Below are 27,363 nucleotides of genomic sequence, written 5' to 3'. Positions count from 1 at the left end.
AGCGGACAATCTACGCAAGCTACCAAGCGGCACAGCGACTAAACACAAGCCGTCACAAATATACCATCCACATAAAGCCGACCATCCGCATTTGGCGATCCCGTTGCTGGGAGCAACCTGATGTGGAGGGTGACATATCCATTGACGGTCATGTATCTCGACTGGTGAGAAAGAAGTTAATCCCCCCCCTCCTCCTTCCACCCCTTGCACCTAATGGGGATGGGCTAAGAGGGAGGGAAGGGTCAACAAGACGTGACCGGTTACCTTTCACCCTTCGTGATACTGTGATAAGAGTTCTCAAAATCAGGCACGTACGGGGGTAGGAGGGCATTTAAGTGAATTTCGATAATTGGTGCGAATATTTCATAATCTGCAGATCTCTCATACCGAAGTGGTCAGGGTCAAGACTCGTTCAAATATTTTATTTGAATTTCGATTGACAGAATACGAGTGAGGAAACCGAAATGAGATTACCTTTGTGTATGTATGTATGTATGTATGTATGTATGTATGTATGTATGTATGTATGTATGTATGTGTGTATATATATATATATATATATATATATATATATATATATATATATATATATATATATAGTGTATGTGTGTGAGTGTTACAGTGACTTTTTTCAAGATCATAGGAAAACTAATGTCTACAAAACTTAAGAGCAATTTACTATTGTCACTTACGTCGAAAAACTAGGTACAAAGTGGCACAACATCGACAGTATCTTATCTTAATTCTTTGGACTCCTTTTTTTTTATCGTATCTTTTCTATCAACAAAGGATTTCCCAATTTACGACGTCAGTTGAAGTAACCAAGGTTCAACTTTAGAGAGAGAGAGAGAGAGAGAGAGAGAGAGAGAGAGAGAGAGAGAGAGAGAGAGAGAGAGAGCGGTAATGCGATATTAATTTTCACAAGTCTAATGTTAAATTGAAATTGTGTGTATGCATGTTGAAATCTTGCAAAAACGACGTGTATTGTAATATCTACTATTTTGATATGTGTCTATTCCTAAACGTGAACCGGAGATTCCATTTTTATATATTCCAATATTTCTCGCTATTTTTGTAATGAAAACTGGTTTTCGATTTTGTGAAAAAAAAAAGAGAGAACTGGCGACACTTCTATATCATCAACTAATGCTTTTTAAAATACCAATTGACACAAATTTATATGACAACTTTACACTATAAAATGTAAAGGAAGTATACATTTAAGTTCTGTCCATTTTTTTATTTGTGATACAAGAAATACTCGACGTTGAGACATGCAATAATTATACGTATTAAGTAAGCACACATTTATGTGAATAATGATATCCGAAGGATCAAGACGCAGAGACAATAATAATGTTCCTCTCGGAAAAATGCAATTCATATACCAAGGACCAGAACATGAATACCCATAAATTTTACACCTTCAGGAACATTTCGTTAACTCTTAAAAATCATGCATGAACACCTCGGCCACATGTAATACTGCACGGTACATACGTGAATCATCTTCCAGTGGTAATACAATAAAATACAAATTTAAGCTGCCGGTGTTATGTTTATCAATAAAAACGAATGAAAATTTTCGAGAGAGCTAATTATGCTCAAAACCGTATTTCAACAAGAACTATGTGACAACGACAACGTAAATTGATATTCATACACCATTTAAAAGTCCTACAACCTGCTTTGAATAAAACCTCTCTCTCTCTACTTCATTTCTGTACAATATAGATTCAGTGAACTTTACCTGTGTATTTTTTCTTTTCCGTCTTTTTAATATTATATCGGCTCTCTCTCTCTCTCTCTCTCTCTCTCTCTCTCTCTCTCTCTCTCTCTCAATAGCGCCTACCCTACTGTCAATATCTATTCAGTGAACCTGTGGCTTCTCCCTCTCTCTTTCTGTCACACACACACACATAAGCACAAAACATACACACACATACTGCTGAATTTATTCTCTCTTTTCCTTACCAGTACGACAGAGGAGGATCAGAGAAAGACGTGTGGGGGGAGGGGGGACCTCCCTCCGTCCCTCCCCGACTCTGTCCGTTACCTACGTGGCCACCTACCTGCCACCCTACCCAGGCTCTGTCGTTGTAGTCGGGAGGTGAACGCACGCACTCGACCGAGAGAGTGAGGCCTCAGGTTAACTTGACGGACTACGGTGCCGCAACACGACTCCGACCAAAGACGATGTCTTCTTTTTCTGTGGCTCTCTCTTAATCACCCTCTTGTGTGTTTCCTATTTCTTTCTTATCCGTTCCATTTTTTTTTTTTTTTTTTAACTATCCTACCGTTCTCTTTTGCTTATTTGCTCAAATATTTGTTTTACTGACTAGTGTTCATCACTTTGAAAAAGTATGGGCCTCATTGAAGACATTACCACCTATCTTTAACCCTACTTACCTGACTCAAATTAATGCCACCAACATCTTGAAGAAGTGGCACAAAGATTTTACAGCTTTTCCATATCCTTGATTAGATTAGGTCAAATAAGGGGAGGGGGTAACCGGCTTTTCTCGTTTAGTTTACTTTAACCAGCCACAACTGAAGGCTTCCTATTCCTCATCTTCAACACTCAACAGAAACTGTTTCAAACGGCCACAAATATTATGAATGGGAGAATGAGAATGGAAATACAAACATCACATAGTCTACGTTAAGAACATCTACTCTGTGATGTATCACATCAATAAGTTATTTCTGTTACTCTTCGATTTTCCATCCATAATCTTAAAGGTTGGAATGGAAATTAATTATATTATTTCAATGTTTTCTTGACCTGTTCCGCGAAACGATTATAAATGGTGTTACTTTGGTTCACGACCTGCATTACAGCTACTGTCTTGAATTCTTTTCGTATACAAAGTGATAAATCTTACATGATTCCCGAGATAACTCGAAAATTATAATCTTTCCTTCTCTCTATCTCCCATTTTTTTTTCTTTCTCAGTCTCCCCACTAAAGAATCTGTAAAATTTGTCTCGTAAAATACTGTATCCATTAAAAGTCACCGGATTTAGCATAACTTACCCGTGAATGTATAAAAATAATGTGGATATGGTAATATATAGATTACATCTGTAACCGTAACTCATTACATTGTAATTTTTTTTTTTGAAGGGACTGGGTTTACCAAGCACTACATAAGCTCTCCTCTCACAGACTACAGCTTAGAAAACTGAGCATATCAAATTGTTAATGAAACATTACTGGAACATCACAAAATATTATGTCATCCAAAATAATACTTTATTCAGTCACACAACTCAGCGATGCTAACTCTTGCCGGAAATGCAACAATGAAATAAACAGAAAATACTTAGACTGAGAATTAATCAAGTTCATATACAAGTTGAATATCTAACAGCAAGTGTTAGAAAACTTAAGGACAGAGAGTTCTCACCTAGCAGATATCACGAAAGTAACCAATCGTAATCCAAAGAGCCAAATGAAAACAGAATTTTTAGAAAAACGAACACAAATTTTTTTTTATAATAACAGCAACAGAGAGAAAATTTCAGTAATTATATATTAGTAAGACTCAAGACGAAAACCATAGGTCGTATGAATTTATAATTAGTAAAACTACCTCGTGAACGGACACTGAAAATTCACATTTGGGGAGAGAGAGAGAGAGAGAGAGAGAGAGAGAGAGAGAGAGAGAGAGAGAGAGAGAGAGAGAGGGGGGGGAGTTTACGAGCGTGAGTCTTGATAACATACTTGTACAAAATAAGGATTACGAAGAAAGCTTAAGGATTTCCTCAGAATGAAACCACAGAAAACTAATTCTTTCTGGAACAATAGTGTTTCTAAGTTTCTAATGATTTACATGTTATACTAAAATGGGACAAATTAGAAAAGTACGCAGAGCTTAATACAGGAGAGAGAGAGAGAGAGAGAGAGAACTGATTGAGTAAAGAGACACAATAATAACATGTCGATAGACCATGGCAAAATGGACATCCATAAATTTACAAGTTAAGCCAAGAATAACAAACATTTCATTTTACACAAGTATCTTTCAAGGCCTTTCTTCTAATGAGCGTCAACGAAGTCTTTCACGATCAATAGTTTCGTATGAAATGCACGCGTATTTTGTGTAACATTCGAATCCATGATTGTGTACAATTAAAAATACATGAAATAACTCAGAAGGAATCTGCGACAACTATGATACGAATAGTAATAACATCTAAAAATGATGTTGATGACAATAACAATGGATTATGACAGGAAAATACAATACATCAATAACAAAACCTATAAATATGATAACAACAATAAATATAATTGTGGAAAAAAGGTAATAAAAATACTAAACAAGTAAAAAATGCGCCAAAGTTTCTTCGTCGCAATCGAGTTTTCTGTACAGCCGCGGCCCATGAAACTTAGCCACGGTCCGGCGGTTGCCTCAACCATGAAATTCTTAGCCGCAGCCAATGAAACTCAGCCATGGTCCGGTGGTGGCCTGTGTTGTCGGTACCTATGGCGGTGCCAGAAGTGTGATTGTGGCTAACCTTACCCTTAAATAAAATCAAAACTACTGAGGTTAGGAGGCTGCAATTTGGTAGGTTTGATGATTGGAGGGAGGATTATGAACATAGCAATTGGCAGCCCTCTAGCCTCAGTAGTTATTAAGATCTGAGGGCGGACAGAAAAACTGCGGATGGACAGACAAAGCCGTCACAGTACTTTTCTTTGACAGAAAACCAAAACTATATGACCTATGACAAATACTTGTGGAAAACATGACTGACATTGATATAAAATCAAAATGAAAGGAAAGAATCTTACACACCTAAAAACTTTCCAACCAAATATTAAGGAGAATTCCCGAACCGACTATAACAGAAAGTCACATTAATTTGCTCTGGAATGTAAAGAAAAAAAAAATCCCGTGTTCCCAATAAAATGAGTAAGATATTCAATGTCTTCTTACTTTCCCCGAGCAGTAAGACATTTTTCTCTTATCTATTTCTCAGGCCATAATACTTTGACACACACACACATATATATATGTGTGTTAGTGTGTGTGTTTTTTATGCGCCTTTCTATCTTTTCTATTTCTCATGTCATAGAACCTTCGCTTTAAATGTAATGAAAAATATTTCTACCTCGTGTTTCTTCTCGGATTTTTTATTTTATGAAGTGTAATCTACTTGAAGAGGAACTCCCATTTGCACATTCTTGAAAATCATATTAAATTCTGCCTAAAATACCGTGACTCACAGGGAGAGAGAGAGAGAGAGAGAGAGAGAGAGAGAGAGAGAGAGAGAGAGAGAGAGAGAGAGAGAGAGAGAGAGAGAGACTCAAATAATAACTTAATTGCTTAATAACGGGTCTTGAGTAACGGCTTGTTGAACAATGTTTCTGTGAATCTGCATCGCTTTTTTTTAATACAGTCTGCTTGTTAATGCTCTTTACAGAAAACAAAAGCCTTTTCATTAAATCAACACATTGATCATTATCTTATACTTCGTCTTCTTAGCCAATATTGTAAATTTATATTTGAACTAACTGGCGACCCTGATAACAGCACACTTCGATTTCTTGACACTATAAATTTATTTTGCATTTCGACTTCCTGATAAACATAGTGGCTTTATCATATGAATTCTTGGCAATCATGGCTTAACCCGCTGGACAGCTAAGGAAGCGTACGAAAACTTGAACATCCGTGTCAACAGACTTGGAAAACCTTTGTGAAACCTTGGCCATCCCTGGCCATCTTGCTTGAACCGCCTCTAACCCCACCAGTTCTGAGCTTCTCCAAACTTTCTGTGAAACAACCACGGTTTGCTTCAAATCCACCGTTATCCATGTTTTGTTATGTAATTCAGATATTTTCATGTTAGTTGACATTAATATAATCGTTGTCATCCCTAAGACCATCATGAGATCAACCGTGGACTTCCTGGAACACCCAGTATTCTGCATGATTTTAAACAAGAATGGCCCCTGCTTACAGTTAAATACATTGTTTTCAGTATACTTCATTTTGTTCATTTTGTTATTTATATATATATATATATATATATATATATATATATATACAGTATATATATAAATATATACTTGTATATATATATATATATATATATATATATATATATATATATATATATGTATTTGTGAGTGCGTGTGTAACATCCAGTCGATGTATACAGACTCACATACATACGTGTATTAACAGAAACGAAAATTGTTCATGTGGCGCAAGAATAACTGAAGGGTTGAAGGTTGTCTGCTATAGGTTCAATAATGCTGGAATGAACAAGCAATCAGAAGAATAGGTGAAGAAGGTAAGTACGAGAAAGAGGTCCCACTTAGTAACCTGCTAATAAGAGAGTAATTTCAGACGTTGTAGTTCCAAAGCTTAAGGTTTTTATATTCGTCCAACAAAGATGAAGGCAAATTACCCCTTTTATTTAACTCCTTTTTCCTTTTCTTTTTCAAGTTCTTATTGAAACTAGTACACAAAAGATATAGGTCACATCACCTATGCAAAAGAGAAATATGTCCTGACTACAGGGGGAGTGTGCGAACGCTTTAAACACAATTACATACTTAAAATTCATTAAAAACTATATGCTTCCTATCAAAACGAAAACATAATAGAATGTAGGGTTAAAAACAAAAACAAAAAAAATTATGCACTGATACACGAAAGGAGAAATGTAAGGGAAAGAAAAAGAAAAATGATATGCTTAGATTCATAAAAAAACGAAAAAGTATCAGAAAAGCATAGAATTGCCATAAAACACAAGGGAACGACACAATTGAAACCATAATTTCCAGAACGAATCTCCAAAAGCTGGTTTTATAAAAAAAAAATCCCCATCCATTACCATCGGAGAGATCAAACTGAGAGTGGTAACGTTGAAAACCACAGTCGGCTCGAACGCTTACAAACTTTTGTTGTTGGAACTTTTAGTACGTCAAAAGTAATAAACCTCTCAAAACCTCCCCATCTAGTCTCTCTCTCTCTCTCTCTCTCTCTCTCTAGCTACTCGCTTAAAACCCATTCTCTTATAAATCTCTCTCTCACTGGTTACGCACTTAAATGTTAAACCTCACTGTCGTAGAGAGAGAGAGAGAGAGAGAGAGAGAGAGAGAGAGAGAGAGAGAGAGCTAATCCCCGTTCCATTTTGTTGATGGATTTAAAACCTATGCGCAACGCCGCGATCTTTCATTTTAATTCTTTCTTCTTGGCAGTAGCAAATAAAAATAAAACATAACAAAGATTTAAATCTTAATCTCTCTCTCTCTCTCTCTCTCTCTCTCTCTCTCTCTCTCTCTCTCTCTTAGGCACTGTGGGTAGAGTGAATATAAGTATATACCTATTTTGATTTCCCGTTAGATCGTCTTACTTACAAACTTGGGATCTTTTCTCCATTCTGAAGTCTCTCAGTTTAAGAGGCAGTCCGTTATCACACAAGCGGAAGTACACCAACATAATATCTATTGATTTCATTATTTCTTTAACACGCAAAAACAACGGCAAAGACAAACTATATTTCTATTTATACAGTTTATGTGTAGGACTATTTATACATGTATATGTGTAGGATTGTTTATACACATACACGTGCTCTTACAAGGGAATACCGAATCATTAAACAAATGGCAAATGGACTATTTACATGGGCCTCATGCCTTTTCATTTCGTGGTGGTATTACATTTTTATTTGACATTATGCATATATGTATTGTATACATGTACAGAAACGCTAAGTGAATAAAATATTCGTAGCAGAACGTCGTCTGGAGGGCATTTTCATGATAAATGCTTGTTCATGCAAAAAGCAATGGTCAGTACTGTGTACTTAACAACTATTAAGGTTGCACTGAATACGACGGCATTTATATGTCACGAAATTCTCCCTATACTGATGTATATTGTCTTAAAATGAAGCATTTATTCAGGATTCATGCGCGTGCTTGTAGCATGCAATAGCAACGATTTATGACACTACGATAATATAGCCTGTATGGTCAGGTTACGCATGTACGATTGTGGGAAAGTGCACTTAATATGATTCTTTGCAACCTTGAACGTACAATATACTTGGTTGCTCACCAGCAAACAATAACCATGAAGATCCCTCAGACGCGTACAAAATTGCGACAACAATTAAAAAAGGAAAAACGCACCCGATGCTATACAGCACGGAACCATAAACTTACGAGGGTTGATGTCAGCTACTTACTCAAAAACTGGATGTCTGACTACTGTGCCTTAGGTAGAACCGGCGTCGATGACCTGTGCTGTTGTCACACCAGTACATTTTCAAGATCGATCATTTGGGTTGGACCTAAATCATCCTGGCATGGCGAGACCAAGAAAGGGCACATTTTATGGGGGGTGGGTGGAAGGGCATAGCAGGTTAATAACTACTGATGGAGGAAGCGAATTATTATTGTTATATTATCGAACACGCCATTAATTTGCTTAAAAAGCTTCCAAGGGGACAGAAAGCCTAACTTGAAAAATAAAAGAAAACAGCAAAGAAGTGGAAAGATTCAAGCTGGTGAAGTTTATTATTTACGATGGAAGTACTACAGTATGTAACCTAGCAGCAATTGGATAAATGAAAATTCCCAGTTTCTAAATGTGTCTTGACCTTATAACCTACGATGATGTTCAGAACAGTTTACACTTGTGATGGCTGGGAAAGGGAACCCATTCATAACCGGTGGATGTTCTGTGTTAGGAGAAAAATAAACTTCCTTTAGCTTTAACGAGTTAATCATGACGAGATCAACACCATGGCAATATTGATTGCAAGCTGGTTAGCTGAGCGTGACTCCTAAGCCATAAGATTGCATCTGCTGCTTTCACAAGGTAATTCGGGTGTGACGCGTCCCGCTTCAAGATTTTCGTCTAGTAATAATAATAACGACTACAATAGAGCTCATTTAAACGTACACATACAAAATTTACTGAAAATCAAGACAGAAGTTGAGGACTAATTCTGTAAACATAGAGCATGATATAAAGCATCTAATAAATGAAACTTCGAAATAAAGCCCTCTGCTTTGAACAAAAATAAAGGTCTCCCGTATAAGTCTGCTCACCTGATTTTTCAAAGCAAACTATAATTTTGTTAAACTGTCTTCAAAGAAGATTTTAATCAGAAACATTTCATAAGGACGGTTTTCATTAGGGGGCCGCTTCTTTCTCACATGATTTGTTTATTTTTAAACATTTATGTTACTAAACAATTTATACACTAACATTTACTTACACTCATCGTTATTTTCTAAGATATCAATTCTTTTGGCTCTGTTTCTGTTATATACACACACACATATTATATATATATATATATATATATATATATATATATATATATATATATATATATATATATATATATCTATATATATATATATATATATATATATATATATATATATATATATATATATATATATATGATAAATATGCATTATATATATATATATATATATATATATATATATATATATATATATACATACATATATTTTTATTAATATATTGTAGGGTCACGCTGGGACCCTCCAAGTATCCACCGTCCAAGACAACAAGCTTGACCTACCACAGACCATCGCTTTTCCCCAGAAAACACAAATCAGAGAAGGACGGCTGAAATAGATATTTTCAGGAACTTTCAGCGTATTATTTTTAAAACCAAAACCACCTGTAAGTGTAAAGCGCTTCAAGCTTTCGAACCAAATGTAATGGAGAATTCTCCTGATATTGTGCAAAGAATTGTTAATTGTTTTCCAGGTGTGAGAAAACGCACCAGACATAAAATTATGCCTTTCTTGCTCTGATTTTAGATGCTACCTTTCCGTTCACGGAAGCTTATGTGTAGTCAGAAATTTGAGACAATAAATCAGTAAATACCCAGAAGCTCTCTTACTCATCCCGTCTCCACACTGGTGACCACTGAAATGACCAACACCGCCAGCCCAACCAGCGACAACGCCGCAGCAGCATCCATCTGCCTGCCTCCATTCGTGATGCACAACCCAGAGGCCTGGTTTCTTAGAGCAGAGGCCATCTTCAGATCCAAGAATATCACAGCATCATCATGTAAAGCAGACGCCACCCTTAAATTCCTGATGGATGACGTCTTCGAACAAATCGCAAAATGGCTAGCCAAACAACAGACCTCTGTCACATATGAGACATTGAAATCACAACTGAGGTCGTCCTTCAGCATGCCCCCTGCCCTCGATCTAGGAAATTCCTAGATACTATAGGATCAGTGATAGCTAGGTAACTAATTGGTTCTTAGCCAAGTAAAATAAGTCTAATCCTTCGGGCCAGCCCTAGGAGAGCTGTTAATCAGCTCAGTGGTCTGGTTAAACTATGGTATACTTAGGGGACTAACGGCCATCACATCTACAAACAACTACGACGGCTAATAACGATCCCCACCACAGATGATCGACCAGAAACGACACTAGACCTTGTGAGAGAGGTCCTCCTGACGAAGTTGCCATGCTAAACAGTCACCACAATACCCAACACATCCACTATGTCCCTTGACAAATTCCTGAGAATGGTAGATACAGTTTATGTTGCACGGACATCATCTGAACCCACTCAACCATCTGTCGCAGCAGCCAACCCACAACCACAACAGCAAAGCGACACAGAACCAGAGAGCGAGCCAGAGGGTCCTGCAGCTCCCATACACTGCTTCCAAAACTACAGGAAGGAGAACAAACATAACCATAGACAAAAAAAAAAAAAAAAAGAACATCCGAAGGGCCTATGTTTCTTCCACTGGAGATTCGTGAGTGAGGCCCAAAAATGTGAGAACAGCTGCCTGCTATCAAAAAACATGCAAGAGGCCACAGACGCAGCCCAAGCAACTAACCGTCAATGACAGGCAGACTGGTTGCCTTGTAAAGGGGAATGAGTCTACCTTTCTCTGTCTTTCTTCTAGGTACAAGCAAAAACACTCCACATGTTTTATGTCACAGATGACATGTCCAACACACAGTTCCTCATTGACACGGGTGCATGTAAGTCATTCATTCCAGCCAACCCACACGAACACCTCGACCCCACCCCCAGCACTCTCCAGGTGTCTACTGCCAGTGGTGCCCTTCTTAAAATATATGGAAAAATAACTAAGAAATTATCATTCAATGGCAAACCATACAGTTGGACATTCATCACGGCAGACATCACAATCGCACTACTAGGAGCAGATTTCCTGAAAGCCCACGACATGCTAACAGACGTAGGAAGACAGCGGCTAATTCAGAGACAAGGCCCTATAGCACCCACCATTCCAAGAACAACAGCAAACCCTACATCGGGACCAGAGATCTGTTGCCTCCTTCAGGAATTTTCCAAAGTATTCAAAGGTGTCCTCCAGCACGACCTAACGAGCCCCGTAAAACACCATATCAAGCACCACAATGTCACCAAGGGCCCCCCAGTCCATGCACGCTTCAGACATTTGGGCCCAGACAAACTAGCCTAGGCCAAGCAAGTATTCCACGACATGGAACAGGCAGGAATCTGCCAGAAAGCCTCCAGGCCATGGCATCTTCACTCCACATGGTACCTAAAGCAGACGGTACATGGCAGCACTGCGGCGACTACCAATGACTCAATGTCAGAACAATACCAGACATCGCCAACATAACAAACCAGCTGGAAGGCATCAAAGTATTCATAAAAATTGACCTGCTGAAGGGGTACTACCAAGTCCCAGTAGCAAAGGAAAAGAGAAAAAACAGCTATCATAACCCCCTTTGGGACATACACCTTTAACTAAAGCTGTTTCGCCTTCGAAATGCTGGTGCAACCTTCCACCACCCCATGGATGAGATACTGGGAGAATTGCCCTGCTGCATCGTTTACTTTGACAATATCCTGATATTCAGCCCCAACTATAAACAGCACATAAAAGAAGGCGTAGGGCAAGTGATGGAGAAACTTTCAGAAAATGGGCTAGTAGTGTGGAAAGATAAATGTGAATGGACAAAAGCTATAGTAAAATTTCTTGGCCATCAAATAAGCCCTGAAGGAGTCAAACCCCTAACGATGAAGGTCCAGCCTATCACCAATTTCCCAGACCAAACACCATCAAAGCAATCAAAGAATTTGCTGGCATGATCAACTATTAACACTGATTCATACTTAACCTAACAGAAATCTTGTCCCTTTTATATGAATGTTTAAAGGGAAAACCAAAATCTTTATGTTGGACTGACAAACAAAAGATTTTTAATTAGCCAAAAAAGCCCTGAGTTCTACAGCAACACTAATGTTTCTTCTATCCCACAGGTTCCTAACCCTAACAACTGATGCAAACAACACAGAGATGGGTGCGGTACTTGAGCAGGACACAGACGAGGGTCATCAATTGTTGGTATTCTTTATCAATAAGCTATCTCCAGTGGAACAGAAATACTCCACATTGGACAGAGAGTTGCTGGCAGTCATCGCACTATTTGCCATTTCTGACACATGCTCGTGGGACGGCAGTTCATGGTGCAGACAGACCAACAACCCTTGGTCCACACCTTCACCAAAAGCCAAGACTGTTGGCCGGGAGCCATCGCCCCAACTTGCCGTTGGCTTTAAGTAGGAAGGCTTTCAGTCTCACCCATGACCTGTCACACCCATCCAGCAGTTCCATTGTCCATATCCTGTCAGAACAATACATCTGGTGGGCCATGAAGTTGGACATCAAGAAATGGGCTCGAGAATGTTTCCCCTGCCAAACATCCAAGGTCACAAAACATACATGGGCTCGAGAATGTTTGCCCTGCCAAACATCCAAGGTCACAAAACATACAGTCAGGGATGGGACAATTCGATACAACGGAGTGACGACTCACCCACATTCATGTCGACATTGTAGGACCCCTACCTCCCTCTGAGGGGTACAGATACCTCTTCACAATCATCGACTGTAATACCAGATGGCCTGACGCAATACCTATCAAACAGCAGACAGCAGAAAGTTGTGCACAGGCTTTAATAAACTGCGTCAGTTGGCATGGAGTCCCTCAGTACATCACCATGATAGGGGGCTATCTTCACATCTGCCCTTTGAAGCTCCCTAGCCACCAGCCTCGGGACAAAAATAAAAGACATGGCAGCATACAACCCCGAAGCAAATGGTTCCACCACTCCCTGAAAGCAGCACTCACTGCCAAACGTCAAGACGGGAGGTGGAGAAGAGTTGCCGTGGATTTTATTAGGGTTGAGAACAGCCCCACGTGCAGCATTCAACGCCTGCCTGTGGAAGCACTCTATGGAGTCACTAGCAATACCAGCAGACGTCTTCCAAAACCCAACAGAGCCAACTACCTCCTCTGATGTCTGTAGAGCATTAAATTTAACAAATCATGCCAGAAAAAAGAATGTATGATGCAGCCAGAAAGGTCTACATTACCAAAGAACTTGGCCGAACAAAATACACGTTTATCAGAATTGATGCACACCGGCACCACCTCACCCCAATCTACTCTGGACCTCACCGAATCCTGCAGTGTACAGACAAAGGCTTCCAGAAGTCAGTGAATGGGAGAACTACTTGGGTCTTGATACTTGAAACCTGCATACACCCCAGACGACAGTACATCTCCACGAGTCTCTTTTTTTGGGGGGAGGGGAGTACTGTAGGGCCCATGAGGGGACGATCCAGGCATCCGCCATCCAAAACAATAATCTTGGCCTACCACAAACCGACACTTTTCCCCAGACAACACAAATCAGAGATGGACAGCTGAAGCAGTGATTTTCATGTATTTTCAGGAACTTCTAGCATATTATCTGTAAAACCAAGCCATCTGTAAATGTAAAATGCTTCAAAACCATATGTAATGGAGAATTCTCCTTAAACTGTACAAAGAGTTGTTAACTGTTTTCCAGGTGTGAAAAAACACACCTGACCATAAAAATATGCCTTTCTTGCTCTGATGTTAGATGCTTTCCGTTTACGGAAGCTTATGTCTATTCAGAAATATGTGACAATAAATCAGTGAGTACCCAGCCACTGTCTCTTACTCATCCTGTCTCTACAATAAGGACGTTTGTAGCTTAATGCTTATATATATATATATATATATATATATATATATATATATATATATATATATATATATATATATATATATATATATATATATATATATTATGCATTCTACTCTAGTTTGCTGGATCATTAGTTTTGGCTTGTTCCGTGAGTCTGCACACGTTTTGGAATAATAATGATATTTCAGTTTATTTCTCTTTGGTGATTCATATCGTACATCCGGAGACCAAAGAACACAACAGCTGCCAAGCTCTCGGAATCCAGGTATGCATTATCACATAGGCCTACTCGGCAAATCAATAAAGTACGTAACAGAGAGACGACTATTTCGCTTCCTTCGTTATGTAAGTGGTTCTCAATAATACTTCTCTGACAGTGACGAGATATAATATAGGTAAAAAGGGATAAATATGGGAAAATTGTGGACAAGGAGAAAAATCTGATAACCGGTTTACATAAGCTTAACGTAGAGCTCGTGTCATTTCACACAATTTACTGTTAAATTGTACAAAAATTAAGCCATATTCCAAAATAATTTTTGTGCTTGAGGTAATACTGTAAGTCATTCCTCTAAAAAAAAAATAGGATGAATAACAGGATCCCCAAATTAAATCAAGTGATGGCACAATGGTATGTGTTGGTCTAAAATGGCGAACAAAGAAACGGGTTAAACCACGGAAGAAGCTTCAGACAAGGATTTATCGTGAATAGAAACGTCTTAATAGTAGATGAAATCAGCGGACCTATAAAAGGGAGCTCGGTGGCGTTTCAGAGAAGCCTCTGATATAAATATGCACAGTAGCAGCTTGGAGAAAGGTCTTTCTGATCGTATTACTGATACTAATGTCCGTAAGTTTATAGCAGGTTAGAACATCAACTTGAAGCGTCATACACCTGTACCTTATCTCCTTGTTGGGGTGTGATATAATTTATTGTTCATCAGCATATCTTTTATTTCTATTGTTTTTATATGTATGAACCTTCACTTCCGAGGATCTTGCTCCCAAGCTAATAACCTTTCAGGCTGGTTCATTATCAACTCTTCCTTATTAAGGAAAATGAAAAAGATGCTATTAGTCTCTTTTGCAGGAGCTAATGCAAGGCGAACGACAGATAACCTCTTATGATCATGCAATAGAGGGCAACCTCAGACTGCTAATAATTACTACTCAGTCATCTCGGGGGTTCGTCTCCCGCATTCGAGATCACCGAGAGTGACCCTCCAACCGTTCCATGAGATCCGGATGGTCGCGGCATGCCTTCAAATGTCTGAAGTGATGCCCACACCTACCTACTTGCCTGCCAGTACCGAAAAAGGCAAAAGAGGAATCCCAAAATGCTTGAGGTTATGACGCACCACTTCATAAGTGCCAAAAGGGCAAAATGTTGATAACTACGGTTCGCAATTCAGTGACTAAGCAATTATCATTCTTATCTCTTTGTTTACCTGAGCTATTTTTTTATCTTCTCCCCTTCTCCATTTTCTCTCCTAATTTTCAAAGGAGTTAGCAAACCCACCCCATCAAAGCAAATCGTTGAGAGTATAAAACCATCACAGTTTCTTTAAAAAATAATAAAAGGAAATTTTCTCTCTTTCTCTTTCCTTCCACATCGTGCGTAAGCGAGTTGATGTGAAGACAGGTAAAACGGGATGCGGGCGGAGGAGAGAACGCCGTGGTTAAATGGTTATGAGGTTGGGGAGCGCCAGAGAATAGTGGTTCTTCATAAGAAGGTGAAGGAGGTGAAGGGTAAAGGGAGAGGTGGGTGAACTTGGAAGGTAGTGCTACCAAAATTAGTTACCTTAAATTACCTTACCATATTTGCTTAATGGAACAGCCAAAAACTCCACTGCTATGGCACTGAAGAGGTAAATCAACACACGAAAAAGGTTAAAAACAAATAATACACAGTTCTAAATATGACAACAAAACTGTGTCTAGCTGGGTATGCAGCTTGGCAATTCAATTAGGCAACCCTACAAGAAAATTGCCTACAAGCAAGGACTGGCATCTGAGCAAAACCGTAAATTAAGTATATTGAAAACAACAAACATTTCTGGGCATTCTGAACAAGGAACCCAGATGGTTTTCGAGACTTCGGAACGATTAGGTCACTTACATATAAACCCCGTGCAGTTCATAAACACCACCTACATACACAGGTAATAAGTAACCACAATAGCGTCTTCATATGCAATAAGCAACCACAATACCTTCTGAATATTTCATAGTTCAGGTAATCATTTTAGAAATCACTTATCGGAAAAGTAATAAAAGAACGTTAAAAATAACTTGATTTACTCTGTGAAATCATGACACGGGCTTTACAGCGGAGACAGTTGTTATTCTTAAATAGAAATCGTCTTCTCTATACCTTCAATGGTTAGTGAAGCGTTTTAAAATCTGACTTGAATTGATGGCAAGTTCCCAGTTGGGTCAGGCAAGTCTTCCAGGGCCAGTCTCCAAACTAGTCATCACAGCAAGTCATTGTTCTCACTCAAATCCATTACTAAAGCCCACCTTACCTCTCTCTCTCTCTCTCTCTCTCTCTCTCTCTCTCTCTCTCTCTCTCTCTCTCTCTCTCTCAAAAAGACATGCTTTAACTTTCCAAGTATACCTCCCATGCGGGTCACATATGCTTCCTTCTTATATGTACTATATATTATATAAATGTGTGTGTGCGTGTATGTGTGTATAGCGCTATAAATGCTACGTAAGCTTCAAATATTCTCCTTCCGTCTGCGATGCCACATTTTTTTTCTGTGTGTGTGTGTGTGTGTGTGTGTGTGTTCCCTAGCAGCCATCTATATTAGTTCCTTCATTCATCACAAAATGTCACAATATCTTTGAGTACTGCTATACTCCTCTTCTTGAAGCCTCCCTCCTAAACACTATCTATCACAGTCCTCCATCTATCAGCCCCAAAGTTCAATTAGCACCTCCATCAATCAGCGTCTCCCTCTCTGCCACTATCTTCATCTCCGTTTCCGCCTTCGTCTCGTGCTAATGCTTTTATGGTAAGGTCGACTTTCATCCTATGCGTATTTTTTCTTTTTATTCAAAATACCACAATATTAATAATTTTACATGAGTTTCGTCATGGTAAAATAATCTTTTAACATACAGTATATAGTTTATTATTATATTAAAAAAATTTTCTTCGTATTCATAACTCTTTATAACATAAATTCGTTCAGCCTATCATATTCACGCTGCTTTGTGATTACTATCACTTTCGTCATATCAATTCTTAAGCCACGCATAGGAACTCAACGCTCGCTCAATTCAATATCTCACTAAATTTCGCATTTAATTTTCCATTTTCATATTCAAAACGGCTAATAAAGAGTCCTTTTCCGGAGAGATTGTAGCTCTTACATCCCATTCTCTTTCCATCCCCAATCTCCCTTTTCTTCTCGTCGGTGACCTTTGGCCCCAATTCATTTGATCTGGCTTCTACGTGCACATCAGATCCTTTCCTCTTTATTAGGCTGCCTCAACGCCTTTTCTTTCATTCGTTATTCAATTTTACCTCGGTGCCTCGTGGGTCGGAAGGTTACCGTGATAACAAGGAAGCTTTGTGACTGAATCGATCTTTAGTACATTAATAGCATCGGGCATTAGTCGCAGTATTTCTGAATTTTAATCATTATATAATTAAAACAATGGCAACAACATTAATGACAAGAATTCAATACGCGAAACAAAGATGACGGCGTTCATGTTTAAGAAATTATCTGGAAATACAAAACCTCTGGTGAGAGATTATCATTTTCTTATATATCTTAACTAACGTCAAGATTTTCAAGGAAGGGCTGCCCTCCAAGAAACAGTCTTTGTCACACTATAAGAATTAATTACTATTCAGGACAACGAAGCTAGTTAATACTGTGCTGTGTACAAATCATCGAACCAATCTTACAGAGCGCCATCGTAAACTTCAATGGGCTTTCTTGTCATTTGTTTTAGTGATAGGCAAGGCGCAAGTAGGCTTAAGCTTCATGTGATAAGTTAGTATAGGTCTCTGGACGTTAGCTTATACACACGCGCACACACACACACACACACACACACACATATATATATATATATATATATATATATATATATATATATATATATATATATATATATATATATATATATATATATATATATATATATAAATTTCTACATACCTACCAATCAAGAGAATCTTACTGACGACAACTTTTACTATAACAATAAACCAACTTAATACTCTCTCTCTCTCTCTCTCTCTCTCTCTCTCTCTCTCTCTCTCTCTCTCTCTCTCTCTCTCTCTCTTTAGCAACTTGCCAACTTAATTATCGTATTCCCTGTCAAATGAGAAGGTTAAAGCTGAACCAGCCGAAATCTCGTGGGCTAATCATAGGGTAAATCAACCCGAAGCAACTTACCTCATCGCAACCGGAATGAGATCAGAGAGGTTCGAATTTCTAAATGCCATTAACTTATTAACGTCCCTGTCATTTCACTAGAAAGAACTGTCATTTCCCTAAAAAGATGAGAGAATGGCCTCTTTCTCTGTGACCCTAATGGAGAAATTCACACATGCCCAGAGGTCGAAGGGGGGGGGTCTTGCTTAGGTCTCGCATATCAACAAACAACTGTGCTATTTCTGACTCGTCTCCTTCCATCTTTAGATGCAATAATTATTCTCAATGCTGCACGTTCGCCCCTTGCATCATTTTACGGGGTTACATGAAAGGCATGACCCAAGCTTGAATTCACCGGATTCACATCCCACTAACAAAACCGTGTCGATGAACTGGTTACATCTTATGCACAGTATAACAAACTTTTAAGAAGGCTCCTGTCATTGACCAAACACTGATCTAAAAATATCTCGATCAAATCTTTAAGTAATAATACAAGAGTGGGAATGTTTTCATAAACTCAAGGTCTTTTAATTCCCGGAACTGAGTTATAACCATTACATTGACGAGTTTAAATTGTATCAAAATAATCTGAGCTAAAGAAGGTAAAACCTTCAACATTTTCTCATCAAAATGCTGTCAGTAGTAAAGGCAAACGACAAAAAGTCAAAACAGAACATTGATCATAAAACTGCGGATTTTCTGTCAATAATAATAAAAACAGAGAGAGAGAGAGAGAGAGAGAGAGAGAGAGAGAGAGAGAGAGAGAGAGAGAGAGAGAGCCGCTACGATAATCACCCAAAAACTAGAGTAACGAAAAGTTTGCCAAAAATTTCTAAACCTAATCATTTTCATCCCTCTGTCTTCTTCCTCTAAACATAATTAACCTATTTACTATTTCTCTATATATAATTAACTTACTTAGTACTTTATAACCTATTTACTATTTCTCTGTACATAACTGACCTAATTACTGTTTTATAACCAACCTACTAACTATTTCCGTGTTACTTCTCCACCTGGCCCCTTTCAACCCCCGAAAATCCACATAGATATAAAACACACCTCAACAGATTCCACTGTTTATACTTTGGTTTACATCAACACACAGCTTCCGTGAAGAACAGCTGTGGTGCCTTTAGACATTCGAACTCTACCTTACTAAAACGCTCGCTCATTACAATACACAAATGGCCACACCTCCCACGGTCTTCCTTGCCTTGACTACGCACTCGTCCGTAGCACGGACTTCTTAATGCATAACTTTGCATTTACCGAACATATTCATGTCTATCTGTATACATACATACACACTTCGTGATGCAAGAATATATCGGAAGACGTCGTGTTGCGGAAATGGAGCTTATCTGCTCTCGTTCCTGTTACTGAAGGTAAGCCGGCGATACAGGTACGACAGGTAGATGAACAAAGAGCGACGATGCCCCGCTACGACAGGAACGTATAAAAATGATTCCCTAGTTAGCATTAAAAGTCCATGGAGTTTCTGCCAACTTAATTAGTCAATGAATCTACAAGCATTCAATATACTGATACTTGTAATATAAGGCCGTACTTATCAATGCCTAAGTGGTAAAACATTGCATAACTATAATGCTACTGATATATGATCTAACACAAAATTGTACAGAATATACATGCATTGTTTACGAGGCGTAACGTTTTAAACTGACTTCGCAGTGAATGACGATCATTAGTCGTAGATTGTTAGGGCTTAACAGAAGTGTCGAGAAATCTTGCGTCATCATATTTCTTTATAATAGACACGTATTTAGTCTACCTAGAAAGGAGTAACAACTGGAAGCTTGTCAAAGGCTTTACTATATACCCAAAAAGAGAGTTCGAGGACTGTCAACCTTATCAAGCCCCCTTCTGCCTGAAAATTACATCCCAAAATCCCCAAAAATCTAATTAATTTCTACCACTCATGAGGCCCACACATACTTAATGAATAATTCCACTAACAAACAGGTAAACAAACTGGACAGTAAACCTGACGTTTTTGTTAAGGTAATGATCCAGTAAGCTACGTCTCTGAAAGAACGAAAAAAAGAAAGAAAGAAGAAAAGAAAAAGAGTTCAGGTTTATGCTTTGAATCACTGAACAGAAAAAGTTGTCTTTGGGAGTGGCTCAGAGCCGCCACTCGTACCACGTCTGGGTGCGCAGAGAGACGGTTTGTAAAAACAAATGAAAATAGGTTTCCCTCCAACATAAACAGTAATGTCAAAGAGCAAATAATACATTCACAAGCCAACGCATCCCTCACCACTAAAGCGGTGCCACTGCTCTGCCCCCACCTCTCTTCCCCCATCCTGCATGCATGCCAGCTGCTCGTAAAAACGCTGCAACGCGCTTTGGTACACGGCTAAGGAGGTGTCTTCGGAACTGCCCAGAAAGGTAACCCGCACAACATAGCGATTTCTAAACGAGCACTTTTGCCATATCCTAAATTTCACCGGAAACGAGTCTTCCATCTTTTGTTTCTTCGCACTCACGTCAGAGAACAGGTCAGCATCAGCGTGATGCATTATGCTTGCATAAACCTTGCGCATGATCTTAATAGCCCTTTCGCAAGCATAAGCGGAGGATTCCTGTTAAATCTGCCAATGCCTCCGCGAACACTTCACGTCATGACTGAAGTATATATTTGGAGTTATGCTTTCAGGAATTCATCCGGCGTAGATAACGTTCTCCGCATAAGCAGCGCTGCATAACAATCATTCGAAAGCAGTCACTATCATCACTAAATGGTAACAGCAAGAACGAAGGTTGAGTATGCCTGAAGATTAAATCTAAGTCCGCCTTACTAAAATACAACAACCGAAACGCCGGGCTACCAAATAAATCTTGGGATTCACATTCATGCCAACATCTGAAACAAATTCTAAAATTAATATACATATCATAAATTCGACTTTAATGAACATTAAAATTTCTTCATATGAGCAGTGTCAAGTGCAAGAAATTACACAAATTCGCCAAGCTTATTCTTCATTTTTGTACTCTTCGCTCTTTTAGAATGAATTAATCACGAAACTTAAGCTATAAAGCAAGCACTTGGGCATTTTATGCCATTCAACTTTCTAGACAGTTAAAAGATGCAGTTGAGGTGGTTAGACAGCAAGACAAAAAGATCCAGAAAACAAATGAGATGTATAAGGATCTAAATGTGGAACTGGGAAAACCTCACAGATAAGCTAAGAAGCAATAGCTTGAAAAAAAAGGAAGCGGGAATGGAGATAATTAAAGTCTTGAACTGTGAGTACAAACACCTTTCAATACTGCCTATAGCGCACCGCGTGAGCTTCACTGACAACACTGTCCCTATAACGGGCTGTACTCTTCTACTCATTTACTTATTTATCTATTTATTTTTGTGCCTTTCTATCACTCTCTTGGTGACTGGATTTTGTTTCGCTGGACCAAACTACTTGGCCAACTATGGTCGTTACTTACTGAGTTTGGTTATGCTATTCATCTACCAAACAAGATCATATTTTTCAATTTTTGAAGATTATATATAAAGCGTATAATCGCTGAAAATCTTACTATATTTCTATTTATCTAAAGATCACGTAGGATGCACTTGCTAGTCAACTGCAATGATCACTTCCATTATATCTTCATGAAATTCGTTTAATGTTCCCAGTCACAGGATCTTTAATGTAGTGGGAAGATTTCCCACCAAGCAGAATATTCTACTGTAAAATACTCTAACAAAATTTTAGCTCGATCTCAAAATACTAGCTTATTTCGAACAGTATCGTTTACCTAGCTGTTACATAAATCTATATTGCATAAACACATGCACATATTGATAACAGTACGGAAACTTAACATGAAACTCTTACCTAATAAAAAGAGGGAAACATTAATGTTTCATACACATATGCAAAATTTCATAAATCACGAACATATATAATATATACATATATGTATTTATGCATGTATATATATACAGAGTATATATTTATATATATATATATATATATATATATATATATATATATATATATATATATATATATATATATATATATATATATAGGTGTTTTGAAATTAGAGGGCCCCCTCCATAGAACAAATGGAAAGTTATGAAGTTTTCTGCTATAGCCTATCTCCAAGTACATTGTCTCAAGTTTCTATTGAGCTATTTTTCATTTTACATTTCTTGTATTTTCAGACTGAGTGACGGAGTTAGATGCAGCCATGGCTAACGACTCAGAGGAAATCAGATGAACTGACCAAATCCAGGCTATAACCTTCAGAGAGGCCAGGGATGCTGGCGCATCCTTCATTTTACGTTCCTGGATAGCTAAATACATTAAAAGAGATGAATCCTTTGTTAAAAGAAACTGGAACAAAAATCCATATGACTGTCATTGTGAAAAGAGTGAGAATCTTGGAAGGCTTGAAGTCCTTTCTCTGGAGTCAAAAGACATCATAGCTGAGGCAGTGGGTAGACCAAGAAAGTCTTTACGTAAATTGGCACTTGAAGTAGAAACAAAAAAGAAAAGTTATAGTGTTGTATATCGAACTGAAAAAATCTGGTATCAAGCCATTTCATGTTATCAGCAAGCCCAACATCACTCAGCAACAGAGAGAAGACTGTGCGTGGTTTTGTGGTTCATTTCTTAAAGATTGGGATGAAGCTGACTTTCTCCATGTTGCCGCATCAGATGAATTCTTCACTTACACAGTCAGGAAGCCAAATCGTTAAAAATGACATCATTTGGGCTGCAAAGTTGGATGGTATCAGCGATGACGTGCGCTATCGCCAAGTTGTGAAATTTCCTGAATGTTTGGGAGTTTTTCTCTGTTTCACAGCCAAACAGTTAATGTGGATCATCAAAGAAAAAGGACAGCCATGGAATAGCGAATACTCCAGAGAAACTGTGCTTACTGGTGGAGTATTTCCTTTCCTCAAAGATCCTGAAAATGTGTTATCTGTTGAAGAAGTCACATTTTTGCATGATAAGGCACCATGTTTCAAGGCTCTTCAGACACAGGAGCTGCTTCAAAACAGTGGTATCGATTTCTTCTCATCAAGTGAATTTCCAGGTAGCTCCCCTGACCTTAAAGTGTGTGAAAACATTGTAAATATCTTAAAGGATCGTGCTGAAGTGTGCACAGTGAAGTATGATGGTATACCATGCCTTGACGACCTGCGAAGAGAGGTGACCGAAGTGCTCAAGGAAATGGAGTTTGAGTCTCAGCTTTTTTGCGATTTGCTGAATCATACCCCTCAAGAATGCATGCTGTGGTACAGGCAGATGGAGGCCACACAAAATATTAAATACTCAGAGAGAAACTTAAATAAATATCTGTTCTGAATTACTTTTGTTTTTGTCCATATCAATTTTAGTTTATGCTGTAGAGGGGGCTCTAATTTCAAAACACCCTATTTTATATTATATATATATATATATATATATATATATATATATATATATATATATATATATATATATATATATAGTTATGCGTGAGGGCTTGGCTGATGAGTTTATTACTTGACTAACATAATTTATAAGGCCCTGCATGCCAAGGACACATGTAACCTGTCAATTGAAGCTATAAATTAACCTCAAAGACAACCGTTTATTAATGGTATATAAGGTCGCCAGCTGAGGAGCTATTCTCAGCACAAAAAAATATTCAGTGAATAAGGACTTTACGATAAACATCGCCTGACTTCGGACGCAGTCAATCTCCACTCGTTAATATGGTATTAAAACACAACGGCTCTACCAAACAATGGATCCGAGACACAAGGCGGCATAAAGAATAAAATGACTTGCTTAACCTTCCCTACTTCCTAGTTCATTCACTGGAATAGTTGAATGTTGCTAAACACTATAAATTATGCTTAATCTAGACTTCGTGAAAGCGAAATGGGCTTGGGGTTTTTATGGTGGCGAAAGAATGAAACAAAGGGAAATGGAAGTATAGAAAAAGAGACTAGTAAAGTTTTGAACCAAACTCAGACTTACCGTGGACGACAGGTTGTTTGCGCATACAACGGACGATCGGAAGTCTTGATAATAGCAGTCTTCACAATTCACTAATATATAAAGACGACAGGCAGAAGGGTGGAGGACCGAAACACATTTCGTGCATTCGCTGTGAAGGCCTGGGTCTCTCTCTCGGTCCGACCTAGTTTGGACAAAACAGGGACGTCCGTTCATGCCCTCGGGGGTCTGAAACTTTGTCAAAAACATTCGCCGAAGAGAACAGGTAAAATCTTAAGGCCACCTGTCATAAGGTTGATTATGGAAATTTTCCTATGGGGGTTAAATGCCTAATGCTACCTATCCTAGCTTTGAACGAACGTTAAAAGTTTGAATCATTCTACGCGAACCTGCGGGACAAAGACTTTTCCCTGTCTTGGTCAGTGTGATTAATACTACTACAAATAAATACATCGAGGGCGAACAGCAGAAATATTTATAAATATATATATATATATATATATATATATATATATATATATATATATATATATATATATATATATATATATATATATATATATATATATATATATATATATATATATATATATATATATATATATATATATATATATATATATATATATATATATATATATATATATATATATATATATATATATATATATATATATATGCATATTAAGAATGCGCAACCGTGAGAGAGAGAGAGAGAGAGAGAGAGAGAGAGAGAGAGAGAGAGAGAGATTCAAAATATTGTTAAGATTTTCTTTACCTTTATGACCACAGCTGCACAATGAGGAGCATCAAAGTTTAATACCATCCTTCTATTAAGAAACAAGATATGAAACCAGAATATAAAATATCAATAATATAACCACCATAAACGTAAAATAGTTATGGCCCGATACAAGAGATTTCTTCGAACATTTAAACTTGAAAGTAATACACATACGAGTAAGGAAATCCATAAAGAAAGAAAAAGAGTATCACATATATAAAAGCATAATAGGCGTGCAACTTGATGCTTGTGTATAACCCAGGCCTAAAGAAAACTAGAAAAATAAAAGGTAAGGAAAGAGTACGATTTAATCTCTTAACTTCTCAATTTCTTGACAACTTGTCACTAAAAAGCCCAAGATCCAAATGAAGTACCAGCTGAAGAAATTCTGACGTTCAAAGATTTCTTCGTGGTCAGGTGGGTAAAGTGGACTCATTCTGAAATCAGGAATGTGGGCTCGGATCCTGGTTCTTCATTTGGAACTTCAGCTTCGTAGTGACAAACATTTCCAAAAGTGTGAAAAAATCGACAGGTTACGAAGACATTGTGCTAATAAAAAAAAATATATATATATGTATACATTTATACACACACACTCATATATATATATATATATATATATATATATATATATATATATATATATATATATATATATATATATATATATATATGAGATGGCTCAATGGTTTGACCGTCGAATGGATTCATCGGAAGGTGCTGTGTAGAGGATCGAGACCCAGTGGTACCAATCCATTTATCACTTAAAAAATTCCCCTTCAGTGATAATACCCGATCGGGGATATCCCCGAAGTAGGAATAAATTGGATATGAAACATTTGTAGCTTCATGATTGTATATAAATCACAGTGCAATAAAAATTTCATATACTGTATATGTATATGTATATATATATATATATATATATATATATATATATATATATATATATATATATATATATATATATATATTATAATAATATATATATATATTGATGTATAGATTAGAAGATTATACAAAGTTGATAGAGGTAAGTAACAAAATCATTCATTTAGAGTCTATAGCTGCCTCATAGTAAGTATTTCCCTAGGTCAAATCGTAAAAAAAAAAATATATATATATATATATATATATATATATATATATATATATATAATTATATAATATATATATATATAATATAATATATATTTATATATATTATAATATATATTTATATATATATATAATTATATATATATATATATATATATATATATATATATATATATATATATATATATATATATATACATACATATTTTGATCTGACCTGGGGAAATGCTTACTATGAGCCAGTTATAGACTCTAAATGAATGATTTCGTTACTTATCTCTATTTTTGTATAACATCTGACTATTGTGGATCCAGGAAATCGTAAAAAAAAAGGAAAAATGTGGGATTTTATCTGAGGTGAGGGCTCTACTCACAAGGTATTTGTAAGTAAACACGTTAGGGTAAGTTTAATATTACGTGTATTTACATGAAATGAAATACCAGAAGATGATTTGGACTAATCAGGCATGCAAGGCCTGAGAGGTTAATTATAACTGGGAAAACTTGAAAGTATGTCCGGTGGCACAGTCAAGAGAGATTTCCACAGCTAACTGTAAAAGAGAGAAGTTCACAAATTAAAAGTCAGTAAGGACGCAATAAAATATACATGGGACAAGGCGAGCACAGAGGGTGCCAAGGCGCTTGAACACACGATTTTATGTAATTATTTAAACACAGACATTTATGTAACACTGACCTAACAAGGCAAGGTTGATATGGGAATACTGGCACTTACGAATGGAAATATTACGAGAATTAGAACAGTGTGACTGACATGGAAGACCTTTTGTGACCGATCACTTTACCTTGTAGAAGAGGTGGCTTCAGCGACAAATGGCGGCGGAGAAAAGGCTGGGCTTCACTGGTAAAAATACTGAGGGTCCCTACAAGATAAGGACCAAGTGTCTTGCTAGCATCCAGCGATGTGTCTCCCTCTCGCGTTGTTTCCTCGGTCAGTCACTTATATAACATTGGTCAAGGGGCAGGAGGATACCTACAGGTAGATGGGGTTGGTTTCATCTAAGACTA

General features: G+C 37.6%; 2 protein-coding genes across 2 annotated transcripts in view; one reads left to right on the top strand and one right to left on the bottom strand.

Annotated features, from left to right (window-relative positions):
- LOC136843230 (alkylglycerol monooxygenase-like) overlaps positions 1 to 27,363 on the bottom strand; it is a 790,153-nt gene that overhangs the window by 435,191 nt on the left and 327,599 nt on the right. The window lies entirely within an intron of this gene.
- Positions 10,539 to 11,498, top strand: LOC136843491 (uncharacterized). The gene is made up of 2 exons (XM_067112027.1): positions 10,539 to 10,685; positions 10,953 to 11,498. Exons 1-2 carry the CDS (start codon positions 10,539 to 10,541, stop codon positions 11,496 to 11,498), a joined length of 693 nt encoding a protein of 230 aa, XP_066968128.1.

Source organism: Macrobrachium rosenbergii, chromosome 11 (genome assembly GCF_040412425.1).
Source record: "Macrobrachium rosenbergii isolate ZJJX-2024 chromosome 11, ASM4041242v1, whole genome shotgun sequence".
In the NCBI taxonomy this organism is placed as follows: Eukaryota; Metazoa; Arthropoda; class Malacostraca; order Decapoda; family Palaemonidae; genus Macrobrachium; species Macrobrachium rosenbergii.
This window is presented reverse-complemented; position numbering and strand designations above follow the sequence as displayed.

Bases quoted from the DNA above. Each gene is read 5' to 3' on its own strand.
- LOC136843491 (XM_067112027.1), top strand. From the start codon at position 10,539: ATGTCCCTTGACAAATTCCTGAGAATGGTAGATACAGTTTATGTTGCA. The intron at 10,686-10,952 runs GCAGCTCCCATA...TCTTTCTTCTAG, and splicing joins AGAGCGAGCCAGAGGGTCCT to GTACAAGCAAAAACACTCCA.